This window comes from Microcebus murinus, chromosome 18 (genome assembly GCF_040939455.1).
Source record: "Microcebus murinus isolate Inina chromosome 18, M.murinus_Inina_mat1.0, whole genome shotgun sequence".
NCBI lineage: Eukaryota > Metazoa > Chordata > Mammalia > Primates > Cheirogaleidae > Microcebus > Microcebus murinus.
Window position 1 is genome coordinate 14,474,253 of NC_134121.1, and position 15,415 is coordinate 14,489,667.

The window sequence follows — 15,415 nt, forward strand, 5'->3', positions numbered from 1 at the left end:
ATCGGACTGAAGGCTGATAAACAGCAAGATGAGATAATGTTCTAGGTTAGTGCCATGCTCCCCTGCTGAAAAGGGATATTTAGGGTGAGGTGTCGCCATATGTCAAGGCTTTGCAGTTATAGATGGTCTCAGCTATGGAGGTTTGGGGACTAAGGGTGAGAATTCAGAGGGGAATTTCATAGTGAGTAGTCTGAGAATTTTTGAAATATATAAATAATGTGTATATTATACATTCCTTTTAAATTAAATTAAATTTTATTATTTCATTTTTGGAGACAAGGTCTTATTCTGTCACCCAGGCTAGAGTGCAGTGGCGTGATTATAGCTCACTGCAACCCCAAACTCCGGGGCTCAAGGAACCTCCCTGCCTCAGCCTTCTGAGTAGCTGAGACTACAGGCACACACCACCATACGTGGCTAATTTTCTATTTTTTTTTTGTAGAGACAGGGTCTTGCTATGTTGCTCAGGCTGGTCTCGAACTCCTGGCCTCAAGCCATCTTCCTGCCTCGGCCTCCCAAAGTGTTGGGATTACAGGCATGAGCCACTGTGCCCAGCCCAGATTATAAATTCTTATCTTTTTAAAAGATTTCAAACATATAACAAAGGATAGGTAAGGAAAATTCATTTTTGCATCAAGATGCATGATATGTGTGATTGGAGTTTTAACACTTAAAAACAGGTCCTGGGCTGCGCATGGGTATCATGATCTCCAGAATTCGTGACCATGCAGCTTCCATCTGTCCCCTTTATCTCCTATGGGAGTGCTGCGTAACAGGAAAGAGCTACTTTTTGGAGTGTTTTGTCTTGTTTTTTGTTTATAGCATACTGATAGGACAAATAAAATAACCCTGATCTCTAGGCCTATGTTTTATAAGCAGACCAACCATACCTGAACGTGAGGGAAAAATATGATCCCCCAGGTGGGGGAAGTTTTCTGGGGAACTTCTGGGAACCCAGGCTATAACCAGCCAAAGAATCATTCCCTATGAAACATGAACCTGTAAGCACTCACAGCTTCCTAGGTTTCACTTCTACCCAGAAAAGGGAGGACACAGTGACTATCAAGTTGTAATTTCTCAAAGGGGCTGTCCCGGCAGAACCTATACCCCCATTGCCTACAATTGGGCCAGGGCTTCTTTGAGAAACAATAACTATTATCCTCTAACAAAAAATCTCCGCCACACTCAAGGAGATAGAAATAGTTCTGGACCATTTTGTCCTAGTCCCTGGCTCTAGAACAATTTTCCTTTAGTCCAAAAAGACACAGGGAGGAAGGGTACTTGAGACCTCCTCAAGCCAGTGACCGCACCCCCCTGAGCATCCTCCAGAGGGCGCCCTGCACATCAGTGTTCCTGAGGCTGTAGATGATTGGGTTCAGCATGGGGTTGATGACCGTGTTAAAGATTCCAACGGCCTTATCCTTATCTGAAAACTTGGCTGAACCTAGTCGCATGTAGTTAAAGATACCTGAACCGTAGAATATGGCAACTACAGTGAGGTGGGAACCACATGTGGAGAAGGCCTTCTTCCTGCCCTCTGCAGAGCGGATTCTCAGGACCACAGCTGCCACGTGGGCATAGGAGGTGACAATGAGGGCCATGGGGGTACCTGCCATCACGAAACCCACAGCAAAGAGCAGCAGCTCATTGAGTTGGGTGCTGGAGCAGGACAGCTGGAAGAGCTGTGGGAGGTCACAGTAGAAGTGATTGATCACATTGGGGCCACAAAAGTTGAGTGTGGATATGGCCACAGTGTGGGTCAGTGCATTGGTGAAGGCACAAGCCCAAGACACAGCCACCAATATCCTCTGGACTGTGTGGCTCATACGGGTGCTATAGGTGAGGGGCCGGCAGATGGCCAGGAATCGGTCATAGGCCATGGCGGTCAACAGGAAGCAGTCCACCCCAACGAGCAAATGGAAGAAGAAGAGTTGTGTAAGGCAAGCTCCATAGGAAATGGTATGTTTGTGGGACAAGAGACGAGTCAACATTGAGGGAACAGTGACACTGATGCACCCAACATCCAGCACCGATAGGTTCCCCAGGAAGAAGTACATGGGGGTGTGGAGTTTGGGCTCTGCCAAGATGGCAGCCAGAATGCTGAGGTTGCCCCCGACTGTGACCAGGTAGGCAAAGAGGAAGAGCACGAAGACCACTGGCCACAGCTCCCGTGTCTCCACCAGGCCCAGCAGGATGAACTCCGTAATGGCTGTTCCATTGGCCCCAGATTTTAGCTGCATGAGTTCCTGCAAAGAAACATCCAAGAAGGAAAAGACTCAATCCTCTAAATTAACATATTTATTCAAAGAGAAGAAATAGACCTTGTTCTACACTCTTACCCTCTGCTATGTTTCCTCTCTCCAAGTAAGGACTTTCCCACAGCTTTGACCACACTACACTTGTTAACTCTCTCATGCATTTACCTCAATACCTTTACTTTATTTCCTGATATAAGAACACATGACATGACCACTCTGGACCTCTCTCCCTCCAGTAGGTAAAAGAACTTATTGGTAGTGATTATGAAGGACAAAAGCACTGGGGGAAAACAGCAAAAAGTGTACTTCTGGTTTGGACATGGTAGAGTAAATCTGGATCTTTCTGTTCTCAGAACTCATCCTTTTCCAAAACAAGCAAAGAATCAACATACAGATTCTATCTTCAAAGAAACTAGTAAATATCCCAAACCCCAATCCATAAACTAGATTGGATGGCTTCGAGAACAGTAGAAATATAATAGGACAGTGGCAGAAGCAGAGAGAGGAAGGCCATGGCTGTAGAAGAGAAAGGTAAGTACAATTCTCTAAGGAAAGTGGGCAACCAATAAAGAATGAAACCAAAGCTCTTGTTTGCAATAATGGGAGTAGTGTGCAAAGTATGGCATCATGACCTTCTGTGGTCCTGAGTTGGATGCATGAAGCAGAGAAAAGCCTAAACGAAGAATCAAATACACAGGCAAGTTATATTTCCAGGCTATCGAGAGAGAAGGCATGAGATTGGAGGTGAGAAATAAGAAAAATACACCATAGCAGTTCTACAGTTACCTGTCTACATTGATTACAGACAAGTAAAGGCTAAAATAATTTATTTCCAATTCTGAATCAGAAGATAAGTTCCAGCTAGCCTGAAACATGATCTTAGCCTCTTCTGATGTATGTATCTTGCAAAGATACATGTACCTAGTTCAGCAAAAACTCACTTCATTCAAGCGTTCAAAAATAAACTTGGCATGGTGCCTCACTCCTATAATCCTGGCACTTTGGCTTAGGCAGGAGGATCACTCCAGCCCAGGAGTTCGACACCAGCCTGAGCAATATAGCGAGACCCTGTTTCTACAAAAAATAGAAAAATTATCTAGGCCTTGTGCCATGTGCCTATAGTCCCAGCTACTCATGAGGCTTAGGCAAGAAGATCTCTTGAGCCCAGGAGTTTGAAACTGCAGTGAGCTCTGATAATGTCACTGCACTTTAGCCTGGCAACAGAGCAACACCCTGTCTCAAAAAAAAAAAAAATGATTCAAAAACAAACAAGCACAGGATATATACAAAGATTGCACAAGAAAATAGAATAAAAGAAACACACACACACAAAAAAAAATGGAAGATAAAATTCACTCCACAGAAGAACATTGCCATGGAACACATGAAAATTGTGGCCAAACATTTCAACCTATCTAAAAAATTTTAACTTTATAAATAAAACTGTAATATATGCTGAAAGATACAAAATAAAATTTGAACAAATGGGAAAACATGTCATATCCTCGGACTAGAAGATTCTGTAACATTAGGATGCCATTTATCCCTAAATGATAACCCCTACAGTAATAAATTATAGCAGTTCTCAACAAAAATGTCAATAGGATATTTTATAAATAAATATTACACTAGTTCTAAGGTTTGTATAGAAAAAGAAGCAAGAAGGGCAGGTTGAAAATTAGTTAAGATGGACGATGGGCAGGGTAATGTGTGATCATTGTTAATATTATTTCCCTTGATTTGTTGCTCTTTAAATATATAAGAGGTTGGCCGGGCGCTGTGGCTCACGCCTGTAATCCTAGCTCTTGGGAGGCCGAGGCGGGTGGATTGCTCAAGGTCAGGAGTTCAAAACCAGCCTGAGCAAGAGCGAGACCCCGTCTCTACTATAAATAGAAAGAAATTAATTGGCCAACTGATATATATATATAAAATTAGCCGGGCATGGTGGCGCATGCCTGTAGTCCCAGCTACTCGGGAGGCTGAGGCAGAAGGATCACTCAAGCCCAGGAGTTTGAGGTTGCTGTGAGCTAGGCTGACGCCACGGCACTCACTCTAGCCTGGACAACAAAGCGAGACTCTGTCTCAAAAAAAAATAAAAAAAAATAAATAAATAAAAAAATAAATAAATAAAAAAATAAAAAATAAAAAAAATAAATATATAAGAGGTAGTATTTTTATCTATTAGGAAAAATTGGTCCATTGTATCAGTTGCAAATATTTTTTGATTATGCTTATATCAATTAAGTATATTAATTAGAGATCAGTCCAGGAAGCAGAAACACTATGAATACTTGGAAAATTTTATTATAGGAATTAGACTTTAAACTATATTTGAAGCGAAAGGAGGTAGGAAGGTAACAATCTGAAAAGGAGTAGAGAAAAGCCACTCCCCAACTCTGGCTTGTGTTCAGAAGTAGGAACTTGCAGGAAGGGAGGCAAGTCAGCCGGTGGAATTGCCAAGGTGGCTGTTGTGGACATCTGGAGGGTTATGGACTCTTCACAACGACCACCTCTGTGAGTTTGCAGAAAGCACCTGGTCACCGCTGGTCAGCAGGGTGGCAGTCAGGAAGGAGAGCTCTCAACAGAGCAAGAAGCAGCAGGATAAACTGGAACTCCGCTGAGCCCTTCTGCGTCTACTCCTGTCCACCTCCAAACTTCAGAGCATAAAGGTTTCACTTATTCCTTACAACTAATCACTCAAATTACCCCCATGGCCAACCCTAACCTGGAACTTCACGGGAAATGGGTTTTCGGGAAATGTAGTTCCAGGTTAGTTAAATTGCCAGAATTTTTTAATTTTAACAGATTCATCAATTGTGGTGTTTTATTTGTATTTTCTATACTTTGAGTCATTAATTAATTAGTTAATTAATTAAACCAAGGAGGTGAAAGATCTCTACACTAAAAATTATAAAACATTGATGAAAGAGATTGAGGAAGACACAAAGAAATGGAAAGATATTCTATGTCCAAGGATTAGAAGAATTAATATTGTTGGAATATCCAACTACCCAAAGCAATCTGCAGATTCAATGTAATCCTTGTCAAAATTCCAACATCATATAATGTTATGTTATTAAAGCAGGATGCAACATGATTTTATATTAACAAACTCTCATACTCACACGCAGAAACAAGACTAGAAGGAAATTCCAAACTTTCACCAGTGGTTTGAGTAGTAATATGTGAGGTTTTTAGTTTCTTCTACTCTTCTCTGTTTTCCAAATTGTCTATAATTAATACTGATTATTTTTTGATGGTTAATACCACCTCCTGGGGCTGCCCATGACAAACCAACTAAACCCCATACCACAATAGACTAACTGAACAAAAGAGAAACCAAAAGCCCCTTCCCCTACAATATCCACTATTTACACTTCCCCTGTATCTTTGGCATGGACAGAATTTCCTTGAGGCATTTCCTGGTAACACTCACAGCTAGCAGTTACTGGGAGACTTCCTCTGGTGTAGGCACTGTCCACTGTTCTAAGTACATCGCGTGAATTCGCTTATTTATTTCTCCCAGCATCTCTATGAGGTGAGTACCATTTTTAATCCCTATTTTACAGAAAGAACGTGAGTCACATAGAGCAAGTGACACAGGCAGGATTTTAACCCAGGTCGTCTGACTTCAGAGCCCCTGCTCTTAACCACTACACATGCTACCAATCCAGGTAACCCAAGGCATCTCGAAGATTGTAAATCCACGCCCTTCAGTTCTCTATGAATCTTTGTGACACGCTCTTACGACTCAAAGACTCACTCCCACAGTTTCTACAGCTGTGCCTTCGTAGATGCCAAAGTCTTGCCCTACAGGCTGCAGTTGCTTAATTCTAGGTGAGTGCCTTGGCTGGGAAATGGTCACAGTCAGAAACTGCTTCCCGATTTCTCTCTTTATTTTAACCCATGTCATCAGACGGCAAAGGCTGTGGTTTCCTATATCTCCCCCTCTGCTTATGCTATTTTCTCTATATAAAGCATCCTGCCAAGGTCACGTGGTTAAAGTTTTCAAGACTCGGCTCCAACACTAGCTCCTCCAGAAATAGTTCTCTGATCTGTGCCCAATGAACAGATTACATTCTTTAATTGTATTCTATATGGCACTTACCACTGCACCTCCTAGCGCAATCTTTTAGCTATTTGGCTTAGTTCCTCCAGTCCAATTTAAGGATATAAGGTTCATGTCTGATTCATCTTTAGGAACTATATATAATAAACCCATCCTATTTATGCACCATCCATAAATAAATGAATGACTGCACTGGTGGACAAATAGGATTTCTGAATAAAGAGCATCATTTTGGCCCAGAGGAATAAGGAAAGCATCTGCAGACAGGTTGGAGTTTGTGCTAGACTTTGAAGGATTGATGTGATCTGAAAGAGGTAATGATTCCTATATAAACGTCACAATTTTTTTTTTTAATAATCAGAAGAGATATTCCTTAAAAAACAATTAGTCATGGCCGGAATGGCATGCCCCCCAGTAGCTGCTGTCTAGCTCTTAATCTGCAAGAGACAGAGCTTATGTAAGATGTCCTAAATCCTGGGTTGTCCACTCTACTGTCCATCTGAGATGTCTGCAGCTGATGGGATCAGAAGAATGATCTTTGACAAAGAGGCCCTTCTGGATTGCCACTGTCGTGGGCTCCATATGCGCCCCAGGCTGCCTTTATAGTGCTGTGAAGTCTCTGCCCTGAAGCGCCAACAGGTCCTTCATGCGCCAGGCCTGGTCTTGGGGGACTGGTCAGACTGTCCTATAAGGATTGGGTTCTGAGTGGGGACGTTGAACACTTAATCTCCTTCCGCTCACCCCTAATAGAATCTGAAAACAAAACTTCATCTAAGAAAGAGGGGTTTGTAAGGTGCCTAGAGAAACAGCTTCAATCCCTGGGGTGTAGTCACAGCTCTTTCGCTCACTGGGTACATCACCCCGAGAAGTCTCTTATTCTGCTTTTGGTACTTTGATCGCCACATCTGTAAAACCAAGAGGGTTGGCTGCCTAGCACCTAAAGTCCCTTCCCTGTTGGGTGGGAGCAGAGGGAGGGCCGTGAAAGGACTCACCTTGTTACGGCCCAGGGGCCAGCGGGCTTTCCTGGAAGGGGATGTGAGGAGTGTAAGAAGCTGCTAGAGCTCAGCTGTCTGCTTGGAAAGCAGGTGGGAGGCTGTATGCATGGAGATGAGATAAAGAGAGGCCGGGCCCATCTCTGCCACTGGGCTTTTCCACCACAGTGTTATACTCTAGGGACCTCAAAAATAGTCCTAAGAAGGGGGAGAAGGATATGGGAGAGTGAAGGACAGGTAAATAATTCAAGCACTGTCGAATACCGCAGTGTCAAGCGGGGGGCCTCACGCCTCTGTGGGGATTTAGTTTCTCCAAAGTCATCCTCTCCACCCCCCATACTAATCAATCTACGGGGAGAGTCAGGAGAGAGATTATAACAACTCCCTTTAACCAGCAGGGACATAGAAGAGCTGTTCGCCTTCCCAAAGCCACCCAGGGGACTAGAGGTAGAGCTAGGGCTGAAGCTGGGTCCCCAAATTGACGGGTTTGCTCTCCCAGGTGCTAGGTCCAAACAGGACCTGGGGACAGAGAGATGCTGATTCCTAAACCTGAGAATGAGGAGGAAACTTGCCTTGGCTCTGGGGATGAGAAGGAAACCTAGGAAAAGAAGCACATACGGGAAGAGCCCTTCCCAGCTTCAAATTCTTAATGAGTCCTCGAGGACATTCCCACCCAGGGCCTTGTTAGTGAGCGCTGTGGGGGCTGTGTCTGGGGACTGCCACCATGGTCCTGGGGGAGGTGGCAGAGGCACAGTGCTGTGCCGGCAGCAGCCAGGGAGGCGGGACTTTCTAGGCCAGGCCCTTAGGAGTTGAGTCTACTGATAGAGATTATGAAAGAGGAGCTTGGAGAGCTTGTGTAGTGCAACCCTCAGGACCTTATGCCCTCCTCAGACAATTAATGATCCACCCAGCCCCATGTGGAAGCTCGCTCTCTGTGGGAAGCCTGCTGGACTTCTATTTATTAGCAACTGTCTAACCTCTTTGGGCCTCAGTTTCTTCATCTGTGAAATGAGATGAAGTGACACACATAAAAGCTCCCAGTAGGGGGCCGCCAAGAATGTTATCAACATAATCATAGTGCATGACATTTATCTTGCTTGTTATGTACATGGCACTATACTGTGGGCTTTATATACATTTAATCCCAGTCAACCCATACAACAATTCTATGAAGTAAGTACCTTTATTTTTCCCACTTTACAGATAAATAAATTGAGATTCAAAGTGATTCTGTGATTTGCCAAAGGCCACATAAGAATTTGAGGAGTAGGGGTTCAGACTTGCACTTGACTGATTCCAAGGTACAGAATCTCGATACCTGTGCTATGTGATTTAGTATTACCACCCTCTTCCCATTACTCCCTTTACCCCAAACAATATGCTTTTACCTTCTGATGTCCCTGATGACTATTGTTTCCAATACACCAGTGGTCCCCAACCTTTTTGGCACCAGAGACTGATTTCATGGAAGACAATTTTTCCATGGACCAGTGGGGGGGGGGGTGGAGAATGGGGGGAGAGGGAGTGGGGGGCTTGGTTTCAGGATGATTCAAGTGTGTTGCATTTATTGCACAGTCAAACCTCTCTGCTAATGATAATCTGTATTTGCAGCCACTCCGCAGTGCTAGCATCACCGCCTCAGCCCCTCATATCATTGGAGGTCAGACAGAACAGGAGAGAAAATCACTGGACAAGAATGTAAACTAGAAGGACTTATCTAGAATGTATTTAGAATGTAGCAAAGAGATATATAAAAACAAAAAGAAGGGAAATGTAAGAAGCATTAAAGATAGAGTGACAAAGACAGAGCCTTCATTTAATTTGAGCTCTAGAAGCTGTTGGGAGACCATGGGTCAAAGATATTGCTTCAAAAAATGGACTGAGACACCACAGCTATTGTCTCAAGACATTTGCCAGATTTTGAAGTTGCATGGGTTGGGAGTCTGGAAAGCTATGCTGGGAAACTCAGAGAGACATCTGTAAGTCCTGCTATCTTTTCAGGCTGAAGTTTTGATTAAAAGTCCAGGATAGGCATACTCAAGGAATAGAGGAGACATAGTTTTACTAAAACTATGACCCAGGCCCACCCCAGCTCAATCCTTGGTGAATCATGGTGATTAGCCCTTCACTTCAGCTGTCAAACAGACGAAAGGGGAACTTCTTAAGAGAGAATATAGATTCTACATAGCTTCTACAATTCTTTTATTAGCAAACTGTGATATAAAATTACTAGGCATAAACAGAGGCAAGGAAAATGACCCATATTCAAGAGAAAAAACAGACCACAGAAATAAACTTATAGTTAATTCAGTTATTGATGTAACATGTGTAACATGATAACAATTTTCAAACAACTATTATTAACATTTTAAAGAAAGTAGAATAAAAGATAGACAAATAAACCAAAGGATAAATAATTTCATCTGTGAATTTAAATATTAATATATAAAAAGGACACATGGGCATTCTGGGACTTAAAAATATGATATATAAACTTAACAGTTTAGTGGATGAGCTTAACAAGAGATTGGTTAGTGAACTGGAAGACAGGTCAACAGGAAATATCCAAAGTGAAGTTTGGGAAAAAAGAAATGTGTAAGAAAAAAGAGTGGACTTCGAGGACATGTGTGACATGCTAAAACGGCCTAACACATATAATTAAAGTCCCAGAGAAGGAAAGACAAAGTGAAGTAGAAGCCATTGGAGTAGGTAACCTAAGAATTTCCCCAAATTGATGAAATTCATTCCCCCATAGACTCAAGAAGTACTGAAAACCCTAAGACAGTATTAGCAGAGCAAACCACACCTAGGCACATCATAGTAACATGCAAAAAACCAAAAGCAAAGAGAATATTTAAAAATTGTCCAGAAGAAAAAAAGACACATTACCTCTGAAGAAGTAATAAAAAAAATCCTAAACTTCATATGCACTCAAAAAAAGCCCAAATAGCCAAAGCAATCCTAAACAAAAAGAATAAATCTGGAGGCATTACATTACCTGACTTCAAATTATACTGGAAGGCTATGGTAAGCAAAACAGCATGGTTATAATTTAAAGACAGACACATAGACCAGTGGAATAGAATAGAGAACCCAGAAATAAAGCCATATAGGTACAACCTGCTGATTTTCAACAAAGTAGACAAAAATATACATGGGCAAAGGAAGCCCTATTTGGTAAATTGTGCTAAAAAATGTGCCTCATTTTCATTCTATGCCACAGCAGAAGAATGAAACTGGATCCCTATCTCTCACCATATATAAAAATTAACTCAAGATGGATTAAAAACTTAAATGTAAGACCTGAAACCATAAAAATTCTAAAAGAAAATGTAGGAAAAACTCTTGTGGACCTTGGTCTAGACAAAGAATTTATGACTAAGCCCTCAAAAGCAAATACAACAAAAACAAAAACAAATAAATAGGACATAAACTAAAAAGTTTCTGTACAGCAAAGGAAATAATCAACAGAGTAAATAGACAACCAACAGAATGGGAGAAAATGTTCACAAACTATGCATCTGACAAAGAGCTAATATCTAGAATCTACAAAGAACTCAAACAAATCAGCAAGAAAAAAAGAATATTGCCCTCAAAAAGTGAGCAAAAATGATAAATGACAAATTGTTTTCATTTGCCAGAAATTGGAGGTTGCTATAAAAATAAATGCATAACTATTTTTTAATAATGAAAAAAGTGAATAAAAGACATTAACAGATATTTTTCAAAAGAAGACAGACAAATGACCAATATATGATATATTATATAAGGTAATGTATATGGTATATATTACATATTCAAGGTTATATATAGTATATACATATATACTATATATATATAAGATACGGTTCACAGGTTATAGAGATTAAGACCTGATATTTTTGGGAGGTGCCATTCAGTCCACTAACATCATGAAAATGGTGAGTTAGGTACCCATGAAGAACAAAGCCAGTTCACAAACCTAGAGCATCATGATTGAAGGAAATATCAGGTCTATTTGAGGGAGAACCTTGCAATACTAATACAGATGTAAAAATATATATATATATATATATATATATATATATCTGTGTGTGTATGTGTGTGTGTGCATATATATATAGTGTAATTATTCCTCCAAGACTTCATTGAGGTACCTGCAGCCATTTATTAGAGTGATTGTGGATCAGAGGGAAAATGACAGAACTTTCAGGGATTACTGGACACTAGTTCCATGGTGACACAAATTCCTGGAGACTCAAAATGCCGGTTAAAATGGGAGATTATGGCTTTCAGGTGATATACAATCTTGGCCCAAATTTGGACCACAGTGGACCCATAGTTAATATATATACCCTGTTGCTATTTTCCCAATTCCTGAATGTACAATTAGATATATAAAGATAATTACACATAGAAAAAGATGGACTTGCAAATGGCAGAATACCTCAAATGGTTCTGTGACCAGTCAAGAAAAGGACACTAAGGTAGGAAGAGACAAACAAAAACTCCTGTAAATTCCCCTCCCTACAAGGAGAGTTAACCAAAATCAATCTCTGGGGGAACTGCAGAGCTTGAAGATACCATCCAAGACTTGATAGTTGCAGGGTAGGTAGTAATACTCTTTACATCACCATTTAATTTACTTGTTTACAAGTCTGTCCAAGGTAGCAGATGGATTTTGGTGACTAAGTATGACTCCCACTGAAACTGCTGTGCCAAATGTGATATCTTTACTGAAGCAAGTCAACAAAGCCACCTCTGGCACCTAGAATGCAATCACTGACCTAGCAAACGCTTTTTTCAACACTAATTTGCATGGACCATCAAATCAGTTTGCTTTTGTTCAGCAAAGCCAACAGGACACCTTCACAGTCTTGCCTCATGGCTATGCATGCCAACGGTCCTATTGTCTGCCTAATATAGTCTGCAAAGATCTTATTTGCTTGACATTCCATAAAACATTATACTAACTCACGATTTTAATGACATCATGTTGACTGTATTTGATGATTAGAAAAGCAAATGTTTCAGATACCTTAGTAACACTTAGAACCGCAGAGTGTGAGATAAACTCCATGGACGTTTAGAAGCCTACCACCTCAGTGAAGTTTCTAGAAGCTGTGGAGCCTGTGGAGATATCCATTCCAATGGGAGACACAGTTGCTACATCTGGTGCTACCTACCACTAAAAAATAAAATAAAACAAAATAAAAATAAAATTTATAGGGTCTTTTTGGATTTTGAACGCAATGTATTATTCTCACTCATTTATTGAGTAACCTGAAAGACTGCCAGTGCTGAGTAAGGGGCCAAAGCAACAAAAGAATTTTGCAAGAATTCAAGGCTACAGAGCATGGTCAGGTTCTGGTGAAGACTCTCTTTCTGACTTGCAGATGGCCAACTTTTTTTCACTGTGCCCTCCTATGGCAGGGAGCCATAGTCCTATTGGATTAGGGTGCCACCTTTATGATCTCATTTAATCTTGATTAGTTCCTAAAGACCATATTTTCAAATACAGTTACATTGGGGATCAGGGCTTCTATATATGAATTTTGGGGGAAACATATTTCAGTCCATATACTGAATTATAAGCATTTAAAAATATATTCAACCTTATGTGAACATCAAAAAAATGCATTTCCAAATAACAATTTGTAATTTTCAACCATTATATTGTCAAAAATTAGGAGAATTTATTTATAACAGCCACTATTGTCAAAGATTTAGGGGACAAGCAGTTTCATTCACCACTGGAATAACAAAGCAGTGAAAATTTTTTGTAGAATAAAGGGGAAATATGTATCAGAAATATAAATTTTTATTTCATTCATCTCAGAAATCTTACTTATCTGAACTTATTTTATGGAAATGTTCATAGACTAATAGAAACAACATCTCTAAAGAAAGTTTTTTATATTGTTGATGTAATTGCAGTAAATCTAGAAATGATCTAAACTCCAGCAAAAGGAATATGGTTAAATAAATTATGATTTGCTCATAAATTAATGCTAGGTAGCCATTAAAATGGATAAGGTAAGTTTTTAGATATTTGACAAGAAAAGAGTCTATCATATACTGTGTAAACAAAAAGATGACACACATGCCCCTATTGATGTGAAATATACATAACCATGTTTGTATTGATACAAAAACATATAAACCTGTTTTTATATACATGTATAATAAACTAGACAGGTAAGCACCAAATTCTTAACAGTGGTTACTTCTGGAGAATTGAATTATGAAAAGGAAGAGTAGGGAGCGGGAGCAGAGGCAAGATATATAACCCTAACAATATTTGTACCCACAGAATTTGGGGAAAAATAAATGAATAAAAAATTAAAAATTAAAAAAAAGAAAAGAAAAGAAAGAGTGAAGACAGAGAGGGTGAAGATTTTGACTTTAATTTTCTACTGGTAAAGTTTTGTTTTCATTTTCATAAACATAATTCTAATGAAAATTTTAAAAATCAATGACTATTTCCATTTTAGAAAAAGGAAAAATACCAAATATGAATATCAAATATAAGTTCTCTATTGTTAGATGCCTTAGAACCTTGAAATGTAGACAGGCTACTGGAAATCAGTGTCTCAGATTATACAGTACTAGGTCTGGATCATTGTGTGAGGTCAGGTGGGGGGATGCTATGGGAAAGCAGGTGGGGGGAACTGCTTTAAGGAGAAGCCTCATTGCAGGATGTGCTAATACTTGGCACCAGGCTGTAACTTTCCATATTCTAATTTAGAGAGAATCTTTGCTGGTATTTTGGGGGACCCTGGCAGAAAAAGAAACAAAGTGTTCTTCCCGTAGGCCCATGGCCCTCCCAGGATACAGAGTTTCCTGGGTCCTACTTCCATTTGGACTAGGAAAGGTTCCTAGGACCAAATGGCAGCTAGCCAAGGAGCCTAGTCTACACAACCTGTTATCAGGTAGGGTCTCCTCCTTTTATTTCATTCATCTCAGAAATCTTACTTACCAGAACTTATTTTATGGAAATGGTCGTAGACTAATAGAAACAACATCTCTTACTTCCAAGAGTCTTATTTCCTAACAAAAGTCATCTCTTGCTCAAGGATCTAGGAGAGACAGGGATCTTGCTCAAGGATCTAGGACAGGGACCACTTGTCATAGCTTGTGCCTTCCTGAGACAACCTTTATTCCAGGGCTCTCTTGCCTGTGAGCACTCGTCTCAGGGCGCCCTGCACATCAGGGTTCCTAAGGCTGTAGATGAGTGGGTTGAGCATGGGGCTGATGACAGTGTTGAGGATGCCAATACCCTTGTCCTTGTCAGAAGCCTCCACTGAGCCCAGCCTCATGTAGCTGAAGACGCCCGTCCCATAGAAGATGCCCACCACGGTGAGGTGGGAGCCACATGTGGAGAAGGCTTTCTTCCTGCCCTCTGCAGACCGGATTCGCAGGACCGCAGCTGCCACATGGATATAGGAGGTGACAATGAGAATCACAGGTGCACCTGCCATGAGGATACCCAAACCAAAGAGCAGCAGCTCATTGAGTTGGGTGCTAGAGCAGGACAGCTGGAAGAGCTGTGGGAGGTCACAGTAGAAGTGATTGATCACATTGGGGCCACAGAAGTTGAGTGTGGATATGGCCACAGTGTGGGTCAGTGCATTGGTGAAGGCACAAGCCCAAGACACAGCCACCAATATCCTCTGGACCATGTGGCTCATGCGGATGCTATAAGTGAGGGGCCGGCAGATGGCCAGGAATCGGTCATAGGCCATAGCTGTCAACAGGAAGCAGTCCACCCCAGCCAACTGGTGGAAGAAGAAGAGCTGTGTGAGGCAGGCTCTGTAGGAGACTGTACGCCTGTGGGACAAGAGACGAGTCAACATTGAGGGAACAGTGACACTGATGCACCCAACATCCAGCACTGATAGGTTCCCCAGGAAGAAGTACATGGGGGTGTGGAGTTTGGGCTCCACCAGGATGGCAGCCAGGATGCTGAGGTTGCCCCCGACTGTGACCAAGTAGGCAAAGAGGAAGAGCACAAAGACCACTGGTTGCAGCCCTGGTGTCTCTACCAAGCCCAGCAGGATGAACTCTGTAATGGCTGTTCCATTGGCCCCAGATTCTGGGTCCATGAGTTCCTGTAA

General features: G+C 41.3%; 2 protein-coding genes across 2 annotated transcripts; both read right to left on the reverse strand.

The window, feature by feature from the left end:
* Positions 1 to 1,292: 1,292 nt before the first annotated feature.
* LOC105879216 (olfactory receptor 3A1) lies at positions 1,293 to 2,240 on the reverse strand. The gene has a single exon (XM_012779299.3). It carries the CDS (start codon positions 2,238 to 2,240, stop codon positions 1,293 to 1,295), a length of 948 nt encoding a protein of 315 aa, XP_012634753.3.
* A 12,215-nt stretch (positions 2,241 to 14,455) lies between these two features.
* LOC105879213 (olfactory receptor 3A1-like) lies at positions 14,456 to 15,415 on the reverse strand. The gene has a single exon (XM_012779297.3). The coding sequence runs from the start codon at positions 15,401 to 15,403 to the stop codon at positions 14,456 to 14,458; it is 948 nt and encodes a 315-aa protein (XP_012634751.1). The 5' UTR covers positions 15,404 to 15,415.